This window comes from Colias eurytheme, chromosome 1 (assembly GCF_061535395.1).
Source record: "Colias eurytheme isolate Ceu_HAF_F1 chromosome 1, ilColEury1 Martin Lab GWU primary, whole genome shotgun sequence".
Classification (NCBI taxonomy): Eukaryota; Metazoa; Arthropoda; class Insecta; order Lepidoptera; family Pieridae; genus Colias; species Colias eurytheme.
The window spans coordinates 5,653,138-5,680,838 of NC_142980.1; the positions used below are offsets into that span (position 1 = coordinate 5,653,138).

The window sequence follows — 27,701 nt, forward strand, 5'->3', positions numbered from 1 at the left end:
GGCCGAATACGTGTTGAAATATGTCAAGTCGTCTATCTTTGGATTCTTAATTTGGTTCCGTTGATTTAAAATAAGTCGTAGAGGCGCACGGTTAAAACAGGGGTCTTCAAAGGAATATTGAACAGGTTCCTTCTTCTACATTTTAGCTTACAAGCAGGCCATATCGTGGTAGTAAAAACTCTTTTAATTACTGGATAGATTGGATTCCTCACGAATTTTTCCTTCTTCATTGAGTAGTAGTAGAGTAGTGGATATGGATAATGTGCAGATAAATCTTAAAATCAATTAAGTTTTTCCCACTTGCCTGATCACGATCTCTCGACTTTTCGAAGTCCAAAATCCCCTCGCCACTGATCCACCACCGCTCTCTCAATTACTATATCAATTACTTAGTACTGATTATTTCAGATTTAAAAGTCTAGGAACGTTTACAAAATTATTTAGGATATGTTAAAATTATGAAACTAAAATATCATTATCTCTTTCAGTTCAAGTTTAAAAACTTTTTTCAAAATGTTTAAATCGATAATGCCGATGTAAACAGCCTGTAGGTGTAGATGTTTAATGGTATTGACGTCTCATATGCTTAGTATGCTAATGGTATTTTGGCTTATTATATACATATTTTATTTTATAATGCCAGTTAAGGTTATAAAACAAAAACATTCTTCAACTATTCAATATTCGATACATACAATGTACATTACGTAATATTTTAAGTAACACGTCGATAAAAAATCGTTTACCGTCGCGTCTTCAATATGTCATAATAATGTATTCATAAAAGTCGTGGGCGAAAGTCAAGCGTTTTGAAGGTCATTGCTGCAATAAAAATCTGATTATAATCATTTCAAGTGAAGTCATGTCTGACCAATTGTTGCCTTAACTTGATTTTGAAATTAATTAACTTTTGCAAAGGTTTGATCCCATATACGACCAAAAAATCGGAAGACCTTTTAAAGGCGAAAAAATATGTAGTCCGCTAATGACGTCATTTTAAAATGTTGGTGCAAAAAATGCAATTTTTTTTTATATGTTACTATACAAGTTCACAAGAGGACTTGAAAATCCTAGAAGATTGAAAATATACAGAAAATTTAGGGTCAAGGAAGTAGTCTATCTAGCTTTGGCTTTCATAAGCTGATAAAAAAATATCAGTCACACCGCTCTTTAGCCAGAGGAGACATGTTTATATTATTTGTCACACACTAAAGCACTATGATACGAACTATAAGAGAAATGTTCTTTATTTTCAAAATAAATTCAAATACTCTTAAAAAAATACAGAATATAAGTGTTAGATACGATACACATAGAATGTATGCAATGTCCCCTGTAGAGATTCAGTTCCATCAAAGTTCACAATCCTGATAAAATTATTTTAATTATAAAAATTAAAAATTGTAATAACCTACTAAAATATTAAAAATTCGTTGTTGCATGATAAACAAACTAAAACAAACTTGTTATATCCAACCAAGACAGATAAATGACATTAGCGACCGCAAAGTCGCTCTATAAAATACAGAAATTAACATATGTAATATCAACACCGCTTTGCTCAAAGTAAAAATGCCAAAGAATTAACGAAGCACTTTCTAGCTGTAAATCAGTTTAATCGCTTTGCATTCGTTTTGCATAACAAGTGCAAACATTTAATCTAAATTAAATTAACATTACGCGGCAGTTCCTGTAATAAGTATTGATTTAATTAGCTTTCTAAAAAAACTATCATACATGATAGATTTGTCATTTGATAATTCAAAACACATTCAATAGCTTAAACATTATATAATAATTATGATAATAAGAAACATTTTAGCTTTTAAATAATTTATGGAGATGAATGTCAATGTTTCTCTTTTTTTTTCCCATCAAAATATTCTAGTTTGACTCTTGATTTATTTTTATTTTTAATAAGCGCCTTATTTACAATAAACATGGTTGTATAATAAATACTAGTTTTATTTTATTGTGTGCAGTTTTAATTGGAATGTAATTTTAATATTAATTAATTTAGTAACTTGATGTAAATGTTTTTGGATTATATCCTGTAACTGTGCCTTATATAAATAAATATTATACCTATGCTGTTTAGCATTTGTTGTCCAAGGTGCATACTTTTCAAATAAACAAGTGATTAATATTAGAAAATATTGTAAGAATGTTAAAAAGATCCTGGATAAAAATAAATGTGATAATAATATAGGTAAACTATCCACATTACGAATTTTGCAGTGTAGTTCAGGTATCAGAGTTTCAGCCAATTAATTTTAAATATATTCATTTACATACTTTTCTTCCTAAACTCTTAACCAAGGAAAGCTATAGCGTACCCAACCCAAGAACAAATTGTTACTATACAGTAATGGGGCATTCGTCATTACATTAGTATTATTTAAATATGTATATGCTTTTATAATAATTATTTATTAACAAATATGATACGTAATACAAATTGTAAAACAAAGCAAAGCAAGTAAGTAAACAGTTATTGTTACCATTAAAGTAAAAGGCGTTAAGAATTAATTTCAATATATCGAAACCTGAGACAGGTTACTTTAAAATCTGCATAAATATTTGTTTATGCTATCCTAAATTTACAAAGCTATCGATACCTATTGTGCCGATAAGCCTAATAATGACATACCTATATATTCTAAATTTTTAATAAAAAAATGGATAAATTAAAATTTATTAACTCTTTGTTTCTATCGCTATCTGATAGAGAAGACGTATTTTTGTATGTTTGGACGGATAAGCTTAAAAAATTCTGAACCTATTTAGAAATTTGTTCATTACCCTAGTCCACATTTGTGTTGACTAAAAATCTCCTATCCTTATAGGAGATTTTTATATATTTTGTCTAGATATATTATCTCCTATAAGGGTCTACCTAGGCCAAAATCCACAATGCTGACTGCGGGCTGGAAATCCCATATCATCGATTAAAACAAAACGTAGGACATTTGTCGTCAAACTTGTTGATTCTTGGACATAGCGGGTCTATAAGATGATAAGATTTTTTCCTTCACTGTTAGGATCAGTGGTGATGTGGGTTATGTGAAAATAAATACAAACATCAATGTAATTACTGAACATTTGTCGTGATCATCGACTTTTTGATGAAACCAGAATCAACTACTGCTCTATTGAAAATTCGTATACCTACCAGTTCAATGTCACTTTATTAATTTTGGTTTTATGGTATTTTTTAAATTCCGCCTACGGACGAACCAAATACATATTTTTCTTAGATTAAGCAAAATTTTATGATTTATAATATGTTAAATATATCTAAATGCCTCATTAGAATAAAATAGAATGCCTATTTTTGACCAACAAGCTGGTCGCGTGCGGGTTTTTGTTTTTATTTAATTTTAATTTATACACACTAACTGTCCTGTAACGGTAACAACGAAAATATCTTGTCCAAAAATACATGAAGCAAATTAGAATAGAAAGCGGTGGATGTTTCTTACACATATAGATAAAATTGTTCAAATTTCATTTTTGGAATATTGATCGTTTATTCGGTTGTTTTGTTTTTATGTATATGATAAAAATAGTGCATACCCATTTTTGCCCTCAAGATATTTTGTAAAAATGGTTAAGGTTATTGTATATAACTATATACTATATTGTCTAGTATATTCTTTTAAATGGAAATCAAAGTTCATTGAAATCAGTTTTTATTAATATAAAAACAGAGAAAAACCAATTTATTACATACTAAAACGAATAGGGAATTAAGTTTCCATACAGGCAAGACAAGATGTATTTGGTTTTTGGGTCGTAAACTATAATAATACATATTTTATTAATAAATAATTATAAGGATTAAAGTATCATGTAAAATGGCTTAACATATTAATTATTTTCAATCTTGTTAACCCACTATGAAACGACGTCACAAGCTATTTAATGATAATTATATCACATTATAACTTAAAAATAACTCCAGTGGGAGTGATTAATATTTTGTATGTAACATGTAGTTCCGTAAACGTTTAACTATGATCTCACCGATGTTTAAATAATGAGCAACGTATAAGATACAAATTAAGAATAATAAAGATCGAAATGAAGATTCCGTACTATTTTTAATTTTCACGTAATTACATATATATGTAAATATACTTCTACTACTTCTATACAAAAGGTAATAAGGCGAAAAATAGATACGGTAACTTAATGTGTTCATTAACAATACGTTCATCAACAATTTAACACGGCCATATAATTTAGTCGTACCTTTTTGTACATTGTCAAAACGATTATTATCAGTGTTAAACCTAACAAAGCCACACACAAAAAGGATATGCCTATAATAAAATAAACCGGCAAGTGAACCGAAAGAACGACATGTAGTTAAGAGTTAAGACAGTTTAGAATTTCATCGCGCGTGCATTGAGTGGAAAATGCATTCGAAAAACCGTGCTCAGCCGACCGAGTCGCAACGATGCTGAGATGAAACAATATCACATTAACTGCTTTATCCCAAACATTTTATACGTTTAACCAGATGCTAGGGAAAACGTTGTTCTGCCCTATTGCCCGTTTTTTGGTCCATAAGAACCTTTCTTGTGCGTATAAAATAATGCCCAATTGGTCGAACCGTTCTCGAGTTTTACGCATAATTTATCAGCAGATACATTTAACGATTCGTTATTAAAATGTAGATTAATCCTCCAGAATAAACCACAAGAAGTAGAAAAAAATTGCGAGGACATAATTTCATCCCCCATTTTAAACGTTTAGAGGTTGATTCTTGGAAAAATGTAGCCTAGCCGTTTCTTTTCAAATATTTTTATTTAAAATTTGGTTCAAATTAAAGTCGTGAAAGCTTTATAGAAAAGGCATTATTTTGAGATTATAATGAATACCATTTTTTCAAAATTTAATAAAGCGCTTCTTACCGTTTTGCGTTATCTGATTTATTTTATCATTAAGCAATAATAGCTGTATATAAAGAACAAACACATTTTAGTCCAAAAACGGTTGTTTAAAATTCATCATTAATTATTTCAAATATTATGCAAATTGCCCCCATCTACCTACTTATCCATACTGTTGACGCCATAAACCACAAGAACCTCTTATGCATCGTTGATAGATTCATTTCACTTTTCAATTCGGAAGTCCAAACCAGTTTGCTAATTAAAATGCGAGCAATGTACCGCTCCTTATATTAATATTCTAAATAAATAATGTATGAGCATTTTTTCAGATATTAAAAGCAATTTGTTTTCCATTCTGAAGATTAAGTGGGACAAATATATTAAGTAGATATGTAAGAATTAAAATATTATAAAAAAAGGCTCACGTTTATAGCTTCTTGCACCTCTATCGTGTCCGTCATTTCGTTTTCTCTGAAATATAAAGAAAGGTAATTAATATTTCGTATAATTCAGAGCTCAATCATGCACTATATTATTTATATTAAGACCAGAATATACAAAAATATTAGTACAATACCTACAATTTATCTAGACCTATGGTGCACAGGTTGTAAACATTGCAAGCGCAATATCTTACAACGTTCAACCCACATTTCCTGGCGCACTCAAAGCATTATAATTTATTACACTTCGTTACTCCTAACAGGTACGGGAGCGCGTCCCTTGTCGAACTATAAAAACTGCACACTGCAACTCGCTGCTTTTGTAAAACTACAATTCAATTATCGGGTGAATATAATTTGAGTTGAACTCGGTAATTTATCGGCTCGTTACACTCTCAACGTGCCCAGGGCGAAGGAACAGAACAAATTGCGTGTGCGCCGTACCGTGCCGAATACACCGTAATAGAATTATAGAGCACTCATCGTCCATCGAATACCATATTGCACATTTCAACGTCTTCGCAAAATAATACATTTATGTCATTACTTCCCGGACGCTTTGAATCAACAACATGGGCATTAATTTAAAATGACAATTTTATAACACGTTCAAAGAGTTATACATATATTGAAAAACATTTATATATACAATAATGTTCGATTGCGAAATGTATTTACCTCATGATTATTTGGTCGTTCATCTTGTGATTGAGTTCTGGCGTCGGCTTTTGATTATACTTGACAACCGTAGGAAGAGCTGATGCAGCATCGTTCATTTGCTCCACCCTGAAAGAAATAAGTTACACCGTTAGAATAATAAGTAGATTTTGCAGAAATATTCTAACATTTACTATTTTGTTCATATACATACTATAACTCGCACGTCACTTGAAAAAGTTAAAAGCCCAGTAATAAATTAACATTGGCAACATATAGTATGTTTATGCACTAACCCCTGTTAATAATACTTACGGTTTCTGCGGTCTCAAGTCCGACGAACACAGATTGCGCAGGTAATCGTCGCATTCCCGTTGCTTCTGAATCTGGTATTCCTTCATCAAGTCGCGTCTGAAGTCTCCGTCCGCGCCCGGCAGAGCGACTTGCGCGGGCAGCGGTCTCTCGGCCAGCACTGTGCGCTCCGTCACAGGCGCAGTCGTCGAAATCGACGTCGACACAGAATAATCCTGCCCTCTGTGCTCAGGCGTAGTAGCAGTGGACGCCCCGATACTGCTCTCGTTCGTTTTCGACTCGCCAATCGGCTTCAATGCTTCATCGATCGGTTTCAGAGATTCATTCAGACCGTTGTAAATACTCTCGCTATTTTTGTTGTCGAACAGTCTATCCACAGACGTGTTCATTAATTTGCTTCCCTTTATACCCGTTAAATGAAATCCGGCAAAATATGACGATGTGGGACCATAATCGATAGCAGACAGAGCCATGAGCGCTGGATGTCGTGGCGCTCCATCGGGCAGCGGTCGTAAGGATCGTGTCATGGCATCTGCAGCCGATCGAGGTCTCCTGAATGGCATAGCCAAGTGTGGGAATGTACGAGGTTTTATTGGAGTCACGAGCATGTGTTCAGTCCATGATGTGTGCAAAGATGGACGCTCTAATTTCTCCACATCCACGTCTAACATTCTTTGCTCGAAAGGAACACTAAACGTTTCAGCCGGTATGGATTGTAACCAAGAAAGCAAGCTCAGGTCCGATTCGTCAAAACCGGACCCGTCCAGTAAACGAGAAAATTGTACTTCATTAGACTGTGCCTCCTTTGACCCCGTCGCTTTAGCTTGGCAATAGTTCACGCAAGATTCATACAGAATGCCTTTTATTAGTAATTGCATTAATCTATCATTTTTTGCACATTTTGGCACGGTGCCACTGGACTTTTTATCGCACGGTAAAAACTGTTCCACAAGTGGATACACTTCGCGGAAACATTGCACACGAGCGTTACTCGGATTCCATTTCTTAAATTGTGCATGATCAGTGATACTCGGTAGCGTTAGCAATAGACACAAGTTTGAGTATTCTTCCTTGGAGGGCGCAACTTTTTCTAATTCGCTTAAAACTTTGACAACTTCGTCTACAATATTTTCCACATTATTGTAGGCTTTTATTTCAGATCGTATGCATAAAAGTTCAATATATTTATGTCGCAATATAGAGTAATTAAATTTGTCTGCTTCAAATGCTTTGAGTGTGCTTAGCGGTTGAATAAACTCAAGCACATCATCCCACTGACCATCTAAGATGAGTTGTCTTAAAAACAGGACATCATCTGCGAAGTTACCGTTAATGACACCGGTCTCTCTTTCTAGTGATAGCTGAGTAATGTGGAGGTCTCGGTTGTGAAGAAACTCCAAAGCCAAGCGCACCACATCATCCTCCCGAAGGTTGAGATGTGTTGACGGCATGTTGATCCACCTGTTCCACGAGGAGCCTTAAAAAAATAAATATTGTATTATTTTTTATTGTACATAATAATTATAGTTACAGTATACACTATAAACATGTTTTAATAGATCATCAATTTGTAAGTGCTAAATTTGTTCCAATATAATTCAGATTAGATTCACATATTTTTATTTATAAATATTGATATGACAAGGATAAAACAAAACAAGTCTGTGGCTAAATACCAGAGCAAAGAAACTTCTTCATAAAAATTATATTTTATAATGAACTGATTGAATTATTTCTTATTTAATATAAGTAACATTGTAATGGGAGCATAAATGCTTTGGAAATTGATGACTATACCATTTAAACTAACGCTTTCTGTATAAGCTATTTACTCACTTATTACAAAAGACAATTTAAACCCTTACTCAACAATCAACATGTTTACTACAAATAAGTTTAAACTTCTAAAACATCAACAACTTCTAACCAAATTAAAAAATAAGTGCAAAAATTAAAATGCAACAAGTGAATATCCACATAGATGACAATTTTTATTTGTTTTTTTTTATTTTTTGTCACTACATTATACACATCATTTACACAGAGATAATCCTATTAAGTACCTTGTACACTTTAACACCTCAAGCATTTTAAGACCATAGAAAATACAATATATTTAGGTAAGTCATTAACAATACTCCCAACTCAAACCTGTGTTTAACTTTATGATATATACTTTTGATGTGTCTGCTTTGTAATACAAAATAATTATCTACAACTCGCAATATATCTATACTAATATTATAAAGCTGAAGAATTTGTTTGTTTGTTTGAACGCGCTAATTTTGGGAACTACTGGTCCGATTTGAAAAATTCTTTCGGTGTTAGATAGCCCATTTATCGAGGAAGGCTATAATATATCATTATGCTACGACCAACATAAGTGAAGCCACGGGGGTGAAACCGCGCGGAGCAGCTAGTAGGAAATACACTTGTTACAGGAAATAACACACAGTGATAATATGCATGCAGGTTACAAATCTTGAGACTTCTATGATTCATTCTTTATACAAAATTACTAAATTGTGTATGATAAGTTGATGAAATTATTTTCATCTGAATTTACTTCATAGCCTACTTTTATGTTGGCTATGGGTAAAGAAAGTATTCTTAAAGAATTTTTAACTACAAGAATACTAAGATTAAAATAGTGTTTTTATCAATTAGAAGTAAATCTTTGAAAATTAAAGGTAGGTATAATGAGAAAATTTAAGTCCATTTCAAAGGAAAAATGAAATGGTATAATAAATATGCTTTTAGAAACATGTAATTAAATATTAATATGCAAAATTAACAAATGAGTGATTTCTATTTCCATGGTGTTTATTGTTTTATCTCTAAGATGAGATATCTCTTCTTTGCATTAAGAAGTAGTATACCAAATAAATAGAAGATATAGGTAGGTACCTATCTATACGTATAGAAAATACTAAAATTTACCAGTAACATGTACATATTTTATAGCAATTTTTTCCAAGCATCTTTAGAGGGAACTCTAAACAAGAATAAGATCTCGTTACCATTATTTTACGTTTAATGTACGGAACAATTTATTAGCAATGCAGATGATGAGATAAAATAGCCGCAGTGCTCATTACGACTTTCGCTGCGATCTTTCGAGTATAACTTACGTCCCTGGCGAAAGCCATCATGTTGCATACATAGCGAAATCATTGGTGCATCTCTGACACATCATACTTACATACCAACTGGAGAAATTTGATTACTATAAAATATTCACCATGCGCACATAACTAGTGTAATCACGTACAAATATTCAAAGTCGATACTGCCATTTCATTATTCCTTATAAGTATCACTACACCTACACGAACGACATTCCCTAAACGAGACATTCGGACAATTCGCGGCATTTAACAGAGTATTTAAACAATAATTCGTCCATTGTATTACACTTGAAATAAAAACAATATCAGATGCTATATGATACAAACATTCTATTTAGAAAACAGAAAGCAAAGGATAATTGAATTTCTCTGATAATTTTATTACCTTAAAAAATCGTTCTTATATTATTCCACCACTTGGATATTGAAATATATTAATCAACATTTACAACAAAAAATTTAACGGGACATTTGAAAAGAAATATTCAATTTTTTCCACATTATAACGTCGGTCACTCGAGTCGTTTATGATCACAGATAACTAGAAATCTATGAGATAATTCGCTTTGCTTTTGATTGACACTGACAACTTGACAAGTGTCAGGTAAAACAAACCATAGTGTAGAACACGACAAGAGAATAGGAAAATTATATAACGATTTAATACTTAATAAATAGAACTTCGTACCAATTGAATCCCCGTGTTGAATTCTGTATGATTCTGTACGTCTGTACGTGTAGGTATTCATGCAATATTTGTGCAGTGAATGTTTATTTAAATAAAAATCATTGAATAGAAAACATCGATTATGTAAAACGGGTTTCATTCATATTATATTATACAACTAGCTGTTCCCCGCGGTTGCACCCGCACTGCTCTGCCCCTGTTGGTCTTAGCGTGATGATAATTAATATATAATAATATAGCCTTTAGCCTTCCTCGATAAATGAGCTATCTAACACCGAAATAATTTTTCAAATCGGACCAGTAGTTCCCGAACAAATAAACTCTTCAGCTTTATAATATTAGTATAGATATGATATACATTATACAATATTAAGATTTATCTGTTTTAATGCAGATATGGAGTTAAACTTTTTCTCTGTGGTTCATCAGTAGTCTATGGCCAATGTCTAATTGTCTATGAATTTCAATTCAATTCAGGTGTCAGTGCGGCGGCTCGGAAATTTATCAGTTATTTATTTTTTAGATGTTTTAAGATATTTTAAAAGATGGAAGAAGACGGGGACAGCCTTTTAATTGAAGATAATTATTACCAGTTGTTGAATGTCTCTAAAACAGTAAGTATTATATGGTATTGATATTATTATCAAAGTTTTTGTGAAATGTTGCAACATTATTATATAACTTCAAAATGTAGATTATCTTACAGAAAAAAATTAAAATATTATAATTGCTATGATTCGTATACTATGTAGGCCCTTTTTATAATCAAGAAACAGAAATGATTCTTATTTGATTTTATTTTTTAGGTTATAAAAATACGCATAAATATCATTATCATTCAGATTTTATTGTATAAAAAATTAAAATTTTGATTTACTAAAACATACATCCTATGTTATCTAGATATAGTAGCTTAACCACCTGTAAAACTGGATTCAAAGCCCTTGCTTACAATTTTATTGAAAATAATATCTTATCTGTAAAATATAAAGCATATCAAAGAATAATGTGCATATATTTGTTTCTCATTAATATTTGATCTGATTCTATAACACCAAAAAGAATGATCTTAGTGAACATAATAATAATGGTTACAGTTTATTATAACACCATTAATTAGAAATTTAAATTTCTTCACATCTTCAAACTCAAATATTTTTTACTCCAAAATTGTCCAATAGAAATGTAAAGTCTTACATTTCATATTAAATTCAATTACAATTGTTGAGCAGGGGTCGCCCCAAGTATGTCCTCTTCAGTCCTTGTTCCTCACCCATTCGTTCTACATGATCAATGGAGCATAAAAACGGTTCTTACATATAAATAATAATAAAAAAATTTACTTCACACATCAATATCTACTTTTCAAAAACTGGTTGTGAAGTTTGCTATTACCCATTTTTTTAATGCAAATCCTGAATATAAATTTTTCCTTGTTACGTCTAACTATACTTCAAAGTATTTATATATACAGGGTGTCACACTATTGGTATACTAAGCGCGAAGGGACTTATAGGTTTGCATACACTGATCATGAAAAAAATACTTAAACAACAAAATTACGTCAAAAATTTTTTGCTAAATTTTTCCTGAAAATCCATGTTTTCTTCTCTGGCTTCGCGCAGCCGGCATATAACGCTTCTCTAATGTGAGCATTTTGTCTATGAAAACATAATCTTAAACGATAGCCCACGTGCTGGTGGCAAAGCTGGGAGGGTTGCTTGTTAGGGGTGTACACATAGAGTTTTAAGATTTCATCTATTTGAAAAAAAAATGCGCCTGGAATTTTTTAAGTATTTTTTATGTACTCAGCGTATGCAAAACTATAACCTCCTTTGAGCTTAGTATACCAACAGTGGGACACCCTGTATATTAATGCATAATATAATTAATTCATATTGGTTGTTTTTTGTATACACACATATTGTCAATTGGTATAACTTCTTCTACAGGCAACTCCAGAGGAAATACATAGTGCATACAGAAGATGTTCGCGCATGTTCCATCCCGACAAACACAACACAGATCCAAATAAACAGAAATGGGCTGAACAAATATTCAATAAAGTGAAGGAGGCATATGAAATTCTTTCTGACTCTCACAAGAGAGCCATATATGATACTTTAGGTGAGTTGCATTGTAACTTAAATCACTAATGTTGTTCAATGATAGGTGTAAATTACTACAAAATTTCTGGCTGGTCAGGATATTGTTAATTTAAAATAATGTAGTCAATTTCAAATCTGATTTGCTTTCAACATGTTATAACTTCTTGTATTTCTTCATGTATTTGTTGGGATTTCTCTAATTTTTTTGGGTTTAATAGCTGGCTGGCTCATGAACGGCTGTATATACAGAGACCAAATGTATTTTATGTTATAAGAAGGTACAAACATATAATTTACGTTTCTAAGTGCATTCTGTGTTAGCTTATATGAGCTAGGTACCAAAAAGTAATTGACATAGCAACAATCTTTTTAAATTATCTACCAATTGATTTTGATCAAGCTAAATAAAAATTTATATTAAAAGTAGATAGAAGTTTCTATTTGGATATTCATTGCAATAACTAAAATCGATTGACGTAATTGCCATGGCGATACATTCTATATTACATTTATTTGTATATTTTACAATGCTCTTTTTTTGTTTTTTTTTTAAACTTCCCATAGTTTACAAGAATGGGACTACTACCATTATCTTGAGTCAATCTCTGAATAAAATATCCAATGCCATTTAAAGCATAACATTCTGTAACTAATATATGACTGTTGTTTGTCGTATTTTTATTCTAGGTAAGAGAGGTTTGGAAGTAGATGGGTGGGAAGTCATATTCCGCACAAGAACTCCTAGGGAAATTAGGGAAGAATATGAAAGGTAAGTAATAAATAATACCATACCATATAATATCAGCACTAAAAAATGACCTCAATATTTATGGGTTTATTTTTATTAATAGGCTTAAACGTGAAAGAGAAGAAAGGAGACTACAGCAAAGTGCAAATCCTAGAGGCACAATAACATTGTCCATAAATGCAACGGACATGTTCACAAAATATTACGATGAGTATGAAATTTTGTAAGTTTTTTTTTATTTTATTTTCCTGCTGTGCTTTTTATTGTTTGTTTTTTATTATCTTGTAGTAAAATGGCTTTTATGAATCTGTTTGCTTTTTATCACATCTTATTTGAATGGACATTTCAGATATATTTTATTTATGTTTTGTAATTTTTAGGGAAGAACCTTCCATCATACCAAGTATTGAAGTGTCAGGGATGACAATCCAACAATCTATAGATGCACCAGTGACTCTTAGAAATACTTGTACCTTATCAGGGAATATATCTACACAAAATGGTATAGGTATGTATAATATTAATTTTTGTACATGTTGATTATGCCTGCTTTGAAGAGATCAAGAAATGATTAACATTGGGGATAAGGGAATGGACTGGAAAGGGTGCAGAGAAGTATAACATGGGCATGCTACTTTTAACGACGACATGCTCGGCTCCTTCGTAAAAGGCTCTATGCTAGGCCAAGACCCTAGATATTGACGACTTTTAAAATTTTAACAATACATAAGTCACTGTTCAGCCACTCGTGACCCGCCAGAGCAATCGAATTTATTCTATTCTTTCAGTTTTATGTGTCAAAGGAATGGCGCGAAAGGATGCGGGTTCGAGTCCCGCCTCGTGATCGAATTTTTTCTTTTCTTTATAAATTTATATTTATAAAGCATTTGAATGCCTTAACCAAAAATATCGATTTCAATACATAAGTCACTGTTTCTTACAGGAACTGGTTCTGTGAATGTCTCGAACCGCCACTTAAGCTCTGAGAGAGGATGGACTGAATTTGAGTGTGGTATCGGCAACGGGCCGGTGTTAGGGTTTAAGATATTCCGCACTATATCCAGGCTTATGTTTGTGAACTGCGGAACAGGGTTGCAGTTCACGCCCCGTGGAATTGTACCTAGTCTTGTGTCAAGTAAGTAGAAGATAACTTTTGTTTTATAGAAAATAGTCAGGATATCTACTTTCTTATACATATTAGAAAAAAATGTATTAGTCCTTTTATTTTATTTTTTTTTCTAATTGGTTTACTTTTATAAACTTTCATATTTTATGATCTTTTAAAGAACGCTTTCTGAAATAAATTTCCTTGTAAAATATTAGGTATTTATTTAAAATTACATAGCTACTGTTTCTGTACTACTTTAAAAGTACATATAATAACATTGTTATATATGTTTTGTGCCTACAAAAATGAATGTGACACTTCGATACAAAAAAAAAGACGGGTTGCACTCCGGGAGTGCCGACAGAAGTGAAAACTTGATTATTAACGTTGAGCATGTTTGATATTTTGGAATGGTATCCGTCTTACGCTTTTTCGATCAGGTCACGTGTCCTGACGCGAGTTTAAGATTGTATACCCATTACAGAAAAAGTGCTCAACGCCGCTAAAGAAGTTTTCACTTCAATAATTTTCCTTACAATTTCAGCAATGGCCTTACAACTAGACGCGCATTCAGTGGGCTACCTCACGTATAGAACGGGCGGGCAAGGCGGGTCCTCAATGACGTCCACATATGTACGGGACTCTGAAAAATATCACTTAAATACAGCTGTACAAATTGGCAATCCACACTCGTTCATATCTCTGAATATTATGCGGAAACTACCTCAACATGACATGAAGTTGAGGCTCGCTTTTAAGTGAGTAATTTATTGCATGTATATTATTAAATTGCGAAGTACTGTTGTTTAATGTACATGCAATGCAAATTTTAAACTGCTCTATAACGTTATCGTTAATGCAAAATTTTTATGAGATTTGATATTAAAGAACAATTGTTTGGTAATTAATTGGTGTGAAACCCGATATATATGTGTGTGTAATAAAACTTAAATAGCAAAGTGCGAATATAATTAGTAAATATAAAACAAAAAATTGCAAACTGTACTAATTCATCGTCGTTACTATCGGAAGGTTTTTAAAGATTTTAGGCCACAATATAATGTCATTTAACTATTGATTCTTAGACATGTTTCCTTACAAAATTTGTCTTTGGGTTCAGTGGCGATTTTCATAAAAAAATCGTCGTCTAGTTCTGAACCAGCTTGCTTCTGAAGTATAATCACGGAGCCATTGCGAAATGAATTAAACGTTTTAAAAACTATACTCTATACTCCGACCTGGTTGATTGTAAGCATTGATGCGAAAGATGTATTTATCATTTTTATTGAAAAAAAGTGTTTTCTGATAAACAAAGAACAAAAATGAAAATAATTAATCCTTATATACAATTTGTATATTGGAGTCTACATTTCTGATTCATGGTTCTATGAAATATTACTGAAACGATTTTTCGTAAAAAGAAAATTGATCAGTGAAACAGATGGCTTTTGCACCTGCCCTATACCCCACAATGACACATGCGAATTCATTTTAAATAGAAACTATAATATTAAACACTTATATACTTACCTATACTGCTTCTAAATGCGACTGTTTTTGAAGTGAAACTTCTTTATCGGGGTTGGAAAAAAATTTAGTGTAACTTTTTTTTCGTTACGCGTGACATTTTTCCGTTGCGCGCCATCTTTTTCTTATCCCTACCACGCGTGATTCGACGTATTTCTGTAAAGTTGCATATAGTAAATTATTTTATGAAAAATAAGGTCACAAAGAAGTTTCACTTCTTACGTGTGTACACTAGTACACGTACCCATTTTTTTTTTGTTGATATCCGTTTTTTCATTGCTGGTGCCAAACTAAATTTAAGTTTAGTTTAGTTCTGATAATTTAGTTGTTGGTTAAGAAGAATTATTTTATTGGCGCCTTCCTCGAAAATAATAAAACAACATTTACAGATTCGGCACTTTCGGTGCGATAGCAGAATACGGGGCGGAAAAGAAAGTGTCGCAGAATAGCAGCGTCTCAGCTGCTGTGATGCTTGGGGTCCCTAGTGGAGTTATGCTCAAACTTAAGTATGTGTTTCTGTATGGTATTGAAGTATCTAATATATGTTTTTTTTTGGTTTTATGGCATTCAAATGCTTTATAAATAAATTTTATAAAAAATAGAAAAAAATCGATCACGAGGCGGGACTCGGTGTGTCCCTTCAGACACATAAAACTGAAATAATAGAATAAATTCGATTGCTCTGGCGGGTCACGAGTGGCTGAGTTGGTCAGGCATCCGCCCCGGAATGGCGCGAAAGGATGCGGGTTCGAGTGATCGAATTTTTTCTATTCTTTATAAAATTTGTATCTAATAATTATAGTTGTTAGTGTTGTAAAAGTAATTCAAAAGACACAGTTTTTTGTGTAATATTTGAAGAGTATCCTTAATAATTATTATTTAACATTGTTGTAGAGCTATTTTATGTTATGATTTTTGTGTCTATGCTATGATATGCGCCACTTTTACCGTGGTCAAACATTTTATTCCCGTGGGAATTTTCATTGAATATACGGGCGAAGCTGCGGTGGAAAGCTAAAAACAATAAGTGTTCATAAATTACTACATGTTTGAGCGTTACTTTGTCTCTTTAATATAGCACAAGACATCCATACTTAATATTATATTAAATGCGAAAGTAACTCTGTCTGTCTGTCTGTTACTCAATCACGCCTAAACTACTGAACCAATTTTCATGAAATTTGGTATGGAGATATTTTGATACCCGAGAAAGGACATAGGCTACTTTTTATCCCGGGAAAATGACGTAATCCCGGAAATCCCACGGGAACGGGAACTATGCGGGTTTTTCTTTGACTGCGCGGGCGAAGCCGCGGGGGAAACCTAGTTGTACAATAAAAGCTAAAATCTCATCTCGACACAGGCCTCCTATGAGGGTACAGGCCATAATCCACCACACTGGCCAAGTGCGGGTAGACGGATGACACATGTCGATTCGTTTGATTCTTCGACATGCCGGTTTCCTCACGATGTTTTCCTTCACCGTTAGATGAAAGTAACTACGATGATGATGAAATAAAAAGACGTGTGGCATTAAAGCTATTGCATGCCACATGCCGACGGGCACGGAGGTGTGGCCTTCAAGCCACACCTCCGTGTCGGAGTGGGGAGCGTGAGGTTTTTTTCGTTACGGAATTTCTGGATTCGGTCCCCGCGCTCAAGACCCGCGATAGAAGCTATGCAGCTTAAAAGCTATGCAATAACTTAATAAAAAAAAGACGGGTTGCACTCCGGGAGTGCCGGCAGAAGTGAAAACTTGATTATTAACGTTCAGCATGTTTGATATTTTGGAATTGTATCCGTCTTACGCATGGAATATAAGAGCTAAAAAAAAAAACATCCGTCTTACGCTTTTTCGATCAGGCCACGTGTCCTGACGCGAGTTTAAGATTTTATACCCAACGCCGCTAAAGAAGTTTTCACTTCAAAAAAAATTGGTTGTCTGTAAAGTCGGTTTACTGACGATAGTTTAACGTGACAACGTCTGATTGTGCTTCTTTGTCGCTCGTTCCGCGCTCTCGCTTGCACTTCAAGCCTTACATGGAACGCCTCAGATGAGTCAGAGCGAGGTAACGCCGCATGAGTCATGTTTTTTCGTGCGTGCAGCCGGTGCTATCGAATTATAAGACGTTGTCACGTCAAAATAATTTCCAGATGGTCGTGCGCGTCCCAAACGATAGTGGTGCCGATACACCTCTGCGAGGAGGTGATACCGGCGCCGGTGTTCTACGCGACCGTGGTGCCGGTGCTCTCGTGGCTGGTACTGAAGAAGCTGCTCCTGGACCCCATCGCGAGGGAGAAACAGGAAAGGGACAGGCAACGGTCCATGGAGGCCAACTTTGAACGGTGAGTTGGGGGAAATCGCTTGGAGAGTCGTAAAAAGACGACTAGAGAGATAAAAAGACGGGTTGCACTACGGGAGTGCCGGCAGAAGTGAAAACTTGATTATTAACGTTGAGCATGTTTGATGTTTTGGAATGGTATCCGTCTTACGCTTTTTCGATCAGGTCACGTGTCCTGACGCGAGTTTAAGATTTTATACCCATTAGAGAAAAAGTGCTCAACGCCGATAAAGAAGTTTTAACTTCAAAAATCTCATGTGTGTTTTTGAAACACTTCAAAATTCACTTCACTCTTTGTGTAATGCAGTATTTTTCATCACTAGTGCATAAATTTGCGGAGGAATCGACTGTGAAATAATTGGCATATATCACAATCAAGTAGTTTGTAATATGTAATTTTTGCTTAAAACAAAGACAGTTTCCCGGCATGACTATTCAGTCAGTGGTTTCATTAAAAATTCCAATAGAATCAATAAACATTGAACATTTGACCAGTTACTATAATAAATCAAAACGAATAAATTTTTATATTTATATATAAAAATATACGAGCAAATAAATATATTTGAATTTGAATTTATTGTTTAAGATTACAAGAGATGCAAAGACAAGCCAGAGCAACAATAGAACTAATGAGAGAGACGTATTCGAGAAATCGAGGCGATGAAGAAAAGAAGAAGGGTCTTGTTATTATCAAAGCTTTGTATGGAAAAATGCCCTCAGGTAATTATTAAATATATTTCTTGAAGAATATAGTTGTGAATGTAAATAAATATATTGATGACTACTTCATCTTTTTACGTATTTCTAATTAAACGTCCACCACTGTATGTATAAAATATAAATGAATCTACATCAATTCGTGAATGAATTTGAATATTTTTTTAAGTCACGCGCGCCTCCGCTTTTATACTAAAAAATTAATAAACAGCTACTGAAGCCATTCCGTTAGCTTAAATTGTATGTTTAAAATTATAAAAAACGATATAAAAATCAAGATATAATTCCCAGGTGCATCAAACCACGAGACAGGGGAAGAAATGGGTGACGGAGCACCCGAGTCCCCGGGCGCTTACAGCGAAGTGATAGACGTCACTATACCGCTGCAGTGCTTGGTGAGAGACTCCAGGCTCGAACTGCTGGAGGCTAGCAAGGTATACTAATATTATACGTACTTTATATTATAAACTAGCTGCTCCGCGCGGTTTCACCCCCGTGGCTCCACTCCTGTTGGTCGTAGCGGGATGATATATAGCCTATTACCTTCCTCGATAAATGAGCTATCTAACACCGAAAGAATTTTTCAAATCGGACCAGTAGTTCCCGAGATTAGCGCGTTCAAACAAACAAACAAACTCTTCAGCTTTATAATATAATATTATAAATGTGTATATTATAATTGTTTTAAATCAAAAAAAGTAAGAAAAAAAAATATTTCGAGGAGAACATTATAAATAAAAGCGAATGTGAATGCAAATAAATTTTACTCTGAAAAAAAGAATAAAAAATCTGATTAAAAACTCAGCTGTAGTAGAGAGACTAGCTACCAGCTAGATTTCCGCCCGCGGCTTCGCCTGCGTTGACTTAAACTAAACAAATTATGTACCTTTCTGTTGAATCTCTCTATCTATTAAAACCTCATCAAAATATGTTCCGTAATTTTAAAGATTGAAGCATGGATACACGCGAAAAGTGATTTTTTTTTTGTATTATGTAGTAATAAAAAATGTTCTATTGCAGTCTGAACTGGCGGGTTTCTACGACCCGTGCGTGGGTGAGGACAAACACCTAACAGTACGGTACATGTTCCACAACAATTTGCACCTGTGCACCGTCACGGATACACAAGCGCTCATTCTGCCCAGGAATTGTGAGTATTTTATAATAATACACCTTATACAGGGTGTCCCAAGCAGAGGCGGCTCGCCCTAAGGAGCGCTGGTGCAGTGAACTCCCATAAATAATTATAATAAAATCATACTCCTTAATTTCATTATTAATATTAATTACTAGCGGTCCGCCCCGGCTTCGCCCGTGGTACATAATATTTACGTTTTCTCTACATAAGAACCATCCTCGTACTTTAAGGAATATAATAAAAAAAGAATTATCGAAATCGGTTCAGCCGTTCTCGAGTTATGCGCTTACCAACACATTTTGCGATTCATTTTTATATATAAGATTACTATTTAAAATCAATCGTAATCGTAAAAATAAAAATGTGGTATAAGTAAAATACAATGCATGCATTTTCTTTCTATTTTATTAAGCATATTATTTAAATTTCTTCGTATTATGATCATAATTTTATTTCAGCGCATCGAATAAAAAATAGATCCTGATTGTACCGGCGCGCCCCCAACAGCTCTCGCAAGCTGTCAGCGGCGCATCAGAGCAATGGCTCTCAATAAATCAATTAAAGTACCTAAGTTACGATCAATTTGCGCAAAATAATAACAGCCAATAGCCACTCGAGTAAATGACGCTAAAAACAATTGGCCAATCGCTAAGCGCGGTTTTCATGCGTCGTTCTGATTGGCTAGAATAGTGCAATGTCGTAACTCATACTGGGACTGATATCGTGACGGATTTGTATGACGTTGTTGAATGTATTTAAATTGAAAAGCTAATGAATTATTCAGATCTTAGATTGTTCTTAATTTAATTTCAAGTGATATTATATTTAACAATGTTAAATCTACGTTTTACATGCTGGACATAAATATAACTGCTTTCAGCCCTTTTATTAATTTGATAATCATAACTAATAATCATCAATATTACTATTTTAAATATTGATTGTAAATAAATATATATAGATTTGATAAATTATTGTGTTTGGATCACCGCCAAACGCTATATCTTTTGATAAAATATATTACAGAATGTCAATTAACACCATGACCAGAGTACAATTGAAATCAAAATTTGTAAATGTTTTAAAGACTATCTGACTTTTCTACTCTCTGACCAGTCACTTAATCATTTAGAAATTATTAAAAAACTAAATAAACTTGCATGCTTTACAATTAAATTAATTTATTGGAAGGAAACATTTATTTTACATTTTATGGTTCCGTCCCATAGATCATATTCAGTAACATACTTCTGATACCAATGATGTATGCATACTTCAAATGTTTTAATAAATGTCTAGTCTCAAAACCAACTCCTGAACGGCATTTTGGTTGTAAATTATCCTTATCTATGTTCAAGAATAATTCCCATATTATTTCTTAAACTCGAATATTTTCTTGAGTGAGTTTTTTACAACTTCACAATAATTCAGTCAATTGAAATTACATTTAAATAAGATAAATCATTAATTTCCTGAAAATTAATAACTGAATAATTTAATATTTATGTGTCCCTATACTATATCGTCATATATTCAATCCATCATGATAACGGTTTTCAGTTCAATTTCGTAAACACGACCCATTCTTACGCCAAAGGACAAAAATTATTGGGTCGATAAGATATTATGTTGAAAGAATCCAGAGATTTATTCTATAATTCCCTTTGTCCAGACATTCCATTCCATCTAAAAATGAGAAGTTATCGATAAAAATATACTAATCTTCATAAAACTTTTATAATATGTTATGGACGAAATTTTTGTAGTGTAATATTAATTAATTTTTCTCTATATGACATACCTAAGTGTGAATTGATTGTATTTAATTATAATTATAACAATTATGTGTGTCAATGAAATGTATTGTGTGTCGTATTATTAGTTGGTGTAATAAAGATGTTAATCTAAATGAAAGCTTATTAAAATTAATTCATTTTGATTGGAATTTTTACTTCTAAATAATTTATTTTTATACACGCACGTCGCACACTTAATATCTGAAAATGAATTTAAACAGTGAAGTAATGGTGACTTTTTAAATTTTAAACATGTAATCCTTTATCTAATGTTTCTGACTTAGAATTGTTTCTATATTATGCGAACTACTTAACTATAAATTGTAGGTATTACCTATGTGTATTAATTATTATCAATCAATACAATGTCTTAATGTTTGTGTCACAAAGGTCCTAGTTGCTTAACATTATATATTATGTATCTCTGTGTGACTTTATTCAATAAGTGTGACATTATATCTTGTATAAAGCATGGCAGTTGTAAACCATAATTTATTTGTTAGTTTTAGAATCGTGCATTTAAATAAATCTTTTACTAATAATATGCTATGTATAATGTATGTCTGTTTGCCCTTTCATTCATTTAGCTCAAGTCGGAGAATGGTTGCGATGACGCTTACTTTTTAAATAATTTAACCCTAATTAAAAGCAAATCGTGTAGAAACGCTATAAATGTGTAAACTTAACTATAGACTATCTAATTTGCTATCTGGGCACTTTTTTAACAATGTATATGTCGTGGTCATATCGTAGATTTGATCATTTCATGATATGAGTGGCCATTTCACGAAATGGTCGCATTTCATGAAATGGCCAACATGGTTTGATCAGATCGTTAAATCGTCAACGTTTCACGATATGGTCATCCACATTTGGCCAGATCGTATAAAATATATAAAGTCCATAAAACATTAAAAAATTCTGAATATTTTTAGAACTTGTTTATTGTCATATAAGTTAGTGCCACGGCAGTGGCCGGCGACTGCCAGAAGCGAATGGTTTTTGCAATAGAAAACATTTAGGTTAGGTTAGGTTAGACTTTAATAAAGAACGCACGAGCCGAGCGAGCAAAGCGAGCGTGCCGCGGCAGCGGCCGGCGAGTGCCAGAAGCGGATCGCTTTTTAAAAAACAAACAATTATAATACTTTAGTAAAAATGCGTCTTAAATTATTTTATTTAAGACGCATTTTTTCTTCAATACATATAAGATATCCACATTTTCCATAGTACTCGAACCGTCGTAAATTCTTTGCTATGACTTTCTTCATATTGTTATTAAACGAATTATGAAGTTTTTAACTGCGAATAATTAAATTTTCGCCAGCGGCCGCCATCTTATCACATAAACACAGAGCTTGCAGCGCCTCTACCAATGATTAATGTAACTATTTTACGATATGATCAAATAATTTTGATCATTTCATGAAAAAACCGCGCGTTTAGTTGGCCATATCGTGAAACGATTTCTTATCATTGATCTGCTCAAGCCACATCATGATGTGGCCAAACTAAATTGGCCATTTCACGAAATGCGACCATTTCGTGAAATGGCCAATCATATCATGAAATGACCAAATTTACGATATGGCCACGACATATATAACTAGTTTTAAATTGTATGTCATTGGTCGAATCACAAATGTCCATCAATATTGAAATATGTTAATGTTAAAGGAATAACTTTCTGGATTCTTCGATGATCAATGTACTCTCCATATGTGTAAAGGCAGAGGTGTAGTTTTAGAAAAGTATATTTTTCATCGTGGGTGTACTTGCGCTGTAATATAAACCGTTTCTTTTGAGTTGAAGAGCATGTTGTTTAAACGTAAATGTTATATTCTATTACTGTTAGAATTGCATTAAATAGTTATTTTATAATCGTTTTTTCTTTTATAAATAAAACAATACCTTTATTTTATTTTAATTGCCTCTTTTTATTGCTTTTCTAATATGTATATGACTTTTTATTTATATCTTATGCTAGCTGCTACAATATGCTTTATATTGTAAGTATATTTTTATTTTATGTTTTAATTCTATTTTATTTATATAAGTAACACTATTTATGAAGCCAATACTAGGAGAACCCTTTCCTGAACCTTCTCGAATATAACATCCCTATAGCAAAGCTTAACTTAGCGTTAAATTATAGATATCTGCCCCCCTAGTCAAGTGGCTTTCTGTTAGCGTGGCGTTCAATAGAATAGACTACGAAAGTATGAGATTGACGTAAGCTGTAGATAACGTATCTATAGAATAGACTACGAATGTATGAGATTGACGTAAGCTGTAGATAACGTATCTACAGCTTACGTCAATCTCATACATTCGTAGTCTATTCTATTGAACGCCACGCTAACAGAAAGCCACTTGACTAGGGGGGCTGGATTGGCAAACGTTGATCAGCCAGTAGCTACTCATCTCATCATTTAAGTGGTGTTATAGCGTAAATCTAAATAATAAATCCCATAACTAATATATCATAAAAAAATCGGTCGACCCGTTTTCATGGAGGTACCAAGGTAGGTGAATTCAAGCGAAGAGTGAACCGTTACCTACTAGGGAAGCGCGTACCATCTTAGACCGCATCTTAGCTTTCCATCAGGCGAGATTGTGGTCAAGCGCTTCCCTATCTAGAGTAAAAAAAAAAGGTTTCAAGGAGTAGATATTGTCTAATCTAAAAATGAACGCCCCTCCACTGTGTTTACGCTCACATTCAAAGTACGTGTATAGACGCAATACACAGAAATTGGTCTGCCTCATTGGTCGTTCAGTCCTCCAGTCCCGTCCATGCCCGAACGACAGGACCAGTTGGCCAACTAGTGCTTAAATGATGCGATGCACGACAGAACGGACGTGTCATTCCGTACATAGCGCGCTCTCCCCGCCATACAATGCTAGGCACCTGAACTGATCGCCCGATTAGTTGACAAATCAGTGCGCGAGTGTCAAAGTTTGCAGTAGAATCGACGCGCGCACACATATAAAGTGGTTCAATAATTATTTGTCCTCACACATTGAAACAATTAAGTTTAGTGGAGGGGCGTTCATTTTTAGATTAGACAATCTCTACCTAGCTATGGTATCTATTTTTGTAAGAGATATTACTTTTGTAATGGATTTCAGGCCATAATGTGAAAGCGAAACCGATGCCGGAAATCTAGTTATATATTCTGCAACCTCGCAGATTGTGAGCAGCAATGCATGGATTGTGAGCATTGAGATAAATTATTTTTTGATGCTAAATAAAAATTATTGCATAGAATAAAAATAACTTCGTCACCCGTGATAGTGGTAACGACGAATGAAAATAAAATCATACAAGTAGAAATAGAATACTTACTACTCATGGAAATTAACCATGCGATTGCATTGGGCTGAAAATAATATTGTTAGACGTAACTTTTGATTTAATATTTTTGTGGATGAATAGTTGTCAATATAGCTGTCACTGTCACCTGTCAGAACATGCTTAGCTGTCGCACACTATAAATTGCCGCTTTCCTTTGACTCGGCGCGCAATCGTACGGATCGTGCCTAGGGGCTCGGACGTTGTTTATACGACGTTCGACCCAACTACCTTCACTTTGCTAATAGTCGTTGACTAGCTGCGATTTGTTAATCAATTAGGTAGCTGTGTAGAATCGCAGTACATTCTTATTGCATTCAAACTAATATTTAAACCGGCCTCCCTTGTTATTTCTTACATCAGAAGTGGGATAGAATTCAAGCCTACACTTGTTGTTTTGAGTTTTGTAACGGCATACTGGCGTTTGTGTTTTTTCGTGCGTTGTGTGAAGTAAAAGTTTGTTACGTGGATTATTGTAACGGGAATGTAGTTCATCGAAGGAATTGTGTGTAGTGATCCAAATCGCTAGTTGAACTCTGGCGTTGAGGTATTATCTAGTCGCTGGCGTATCGTAGTGATGTATTTCACTAGTCGAACGAGCGTAGATATACCAAGATACGCGAACGGAGTGGCTATGTCATGTGGACGTGGTTATTGTTCTGTCAGGTCAGTGTGGCCGAGGCAGGATGGTTGTATAATTCCGAGATGAACTACTGTAGTGTTGTTAATACGAGAAAAGGCGTACGAGGACGTACGTTTGTCAGTATGGCCGTGTTAGACGTAACTTTTGATTTAATATTTTTGTGGATGAATAGTTGTCAATATAGCTGTCACTGTCACCTGTCAGAACATGCTTAGCTGTCGCACACTATAAATTGCCGCTTTCCTTTGACTCGGCGCGCAATCGTACGGATCGTGCCTAGGGGCTCGGACGTTGTTTATACGACGTTCGACCCAACTACCTTCACTTTGCTAATAGTCGTTGACTAGCTGCGATTTGTTAATCAATTAGGTAGCTGTGTAGAATCGCAGTACATTCTTATTGCATTCAAACTAATATTTAAACCGGCCTCCCTTGTTATTTCTTACAATATAATATATTTTTTTTTTTTTTTTTTTTTGTTCTTCATCATCGCAATCTATCAATTTTCAGATATTCAGCGATTTTTTAAGAATTTTAAGGTTGTTTCGTACGGAAGTCGTCCAGTGACTACTCCGTTTATTGGTGATTATATCTTGTTTAATTTATTGACTTTTTTTTTTTTTTTTTTTATATCAAATCCTGAGGTATCCTTCTTTTGAGTCTCCTGGTGGTTGTGTGGGCGTTCATAAGGTTTACAGCCAGCTGGTTTGGGTGGTGTTTAATACGCTCTTTATATGATTTAGTTCTCTCAACTATTTCTTCCTTAACCGTGTTTATGCAGAGGTCGTGGTGCAATCTATCGTTGGACACATACCAAGGTGCACCTGTTACTAATCTTAGCATTTTTGACTGAAATCTTTGAACTATATCCACATTAGACTTTGCTGCTGATCCCCATAGCTGCAGGCCATATGTCCATATAGGCTTTATAATACATTTGTATAGTAACAGTTTATTATCTAAGGAAAGGGACGATTTTCTGTTTAGGAGCCAGAACAATGTGCGTAGTTTTTGACTCATTGCCAGTCGTTTTGTGAAGATGTGCTTCTTCCACGTTAGACGTCTGTCCAGATATATTCCAAGATACCTTACGTGGTCGTGTTGTGGAAGTTCTCTGCCGTTAAGAGTGACAGGTGGGCACGTCTCTTTTTTATAGGTGAAAGTTACCTGAACGGATTTACTCTCATTTGCTCTAATACGCCAGTCTTTGAGCCATTGAGATATTTGGTCGAGGCTGGATTGGAGCTTGTGTGAAGCAACAGCTGGTGAGTTATCTGATACTAAGATTGCTGTATCGTCTGCAAATGTTCCAGTGATTACTCCATCGATCGAAGGGAGGTCCGCAGTAAATAGTAGGTAAAGAGTAGGACCCATAACACTACCTTGTGGAACTCCGGCTTGGATGCTTTTTAGTTCCGTTGTTTCTTCCGCCTGTTTTACAAAAAAGTATCTATCACTCAAGTATGACTTTATGAGGCTGTAGAAGTTAGAAGAAAGATTTTTTTTTACTTTAAATAGTAATCCATCATGCCACACGCGGTCAAAGGCTTGGGATATGTCTAGGAAGGCAGCAGTACAGTACTTTTTTTTTTCGTAGGTTTCGTTTATATGTTCCACTAATCGGTGTACTTGTTCTATAGTCCCATGTCTTTGGCGAAATCCGAACTGATGATCAGGTAGAAGTTTCTTCTCAAGAATTTCCAATATCTTGGATGGTATAGGAAGTAGGCTTATAGGTCTGTATGATTGGGCCTCAACCGGATTTTTCCCTGGTTTGGCAATCATGATAACCTGGGCTACTTTCCACTGAGGTGGAAACGCACTACTTTGTATGATAGCATTGTACAGGAATGTTAGAAATTTGATGCCTTCCTTTGGAAGTTCCTTAAGGATTTTTCCTGTTATTAGATCGTATCCTGGGGCTTTATTAGAATCTAGGTTTTTTATGACTGTTCTTACTTCATTTATAGTGACCTTTTTCATGGGAGGACTAGAAACTTTGATACTTTGATTTAATAATAGGGCGACTTCTTGGGTTTTTAAAGAGCCCATATCTGGATTGGGTGTGAAGACTTGCTCAAGATGTTCAGCAA

At 34.0% G+C, this 27,701-nt stretch overlaps 2 protein-coding genes across 2 annotated transcripts in view; one reads left to right on the forward strand and one right to left on the reverse strand.

Annotated features, from left to right (window-relative positions):
- Positions 1-9,972, reverse strand: part of LOC149910999 (WD repeat-containing protein 47) — a 64,398-nt gene extending 54,426 nt beyond the window's left edge. Inside the window, exons 1-4 of the mRNA XM_090101750.1 lie at positions 9,827-9,972; positions 6,317-7,790; positions 6,023-6,130; positions 5,327-5,372 (exon numbers count right to left, since the gene is read on the reverse strand). Of these exons, the coding sequence (XP_089957876.1) occupies positions 5,327-5,372; positions 6,023-6,130; positions 6,317-7,764 (1,602 nt within the window). The 5' untranslated portion in view covers positions 7,765-7,790; positions 9,827-9,972. The remainder of the gene's footprint in view (positions 1-5,326; positions 5,373-6,022; positions 6,131-6,316; positions 7,791-9,826) is intronic.
- A 629-nt stretch (positions 9,973-10,601) lies between these two features.
- Positions 10,602-22,345, forward strand: LOC149911000 (dnaJ homolog subfamily C member 11). Its single transcript, XM_090101766.1, has 13 exons — positions 10,602-10,743; positions 12,082-12,256; positions 12,925-13,006; positions 13,089-13,208; positions 13,366-13,493; positions 13,929-14,120; positions 14,638-14,851; positions 16,010-16,126; positions 17,775-17,966; positions 18,552-18,685; positions 18,974-19,116; positions 19,703-19,832; positions 20,279-22,345. Exons 1-13 carry the CDS (start codon positions 10,675-10,677, stop codon positions 20,302-20,304), a joined length of 1,722 nt encoding a protein of 573 aa, XP_089957892.1. The 5' UTR covers positions 10,602-10,674; the 3' UTR covers positions 20,305-22,345.
- The last annotated feature ends 5,356 nt before the right edge of the window (positions 22,346-27,701 follow it).

What these genes read in the sequence shown, in the direction of transcription:
- LOC149911000 (XM_090101766.1), top strand. Translation starts at nt 10,675, where the DNA reads ATGGAAGAAGACGGGGACAGCCTTTTAATTGAAGATAATTATTACCAG. An exon ending in TGTACCTAGTCTTGTGTCAA is followed by an intron (nt 14,121 to 14,637) that starts GTAAGTAGAAGA and finishes TTACAATTTCAG; the next exon opens with CAATGGCCTTACAACTAGAC. An exon ending in GCTCATTCTGCCCAGGAATT is followed by an intron (nt 19,833 to 20,278) that starts GTGAGTATTTTA and finishes ATTTTATTTCAG; the next exon opens with CGCATCGAATAAAAAATAGA.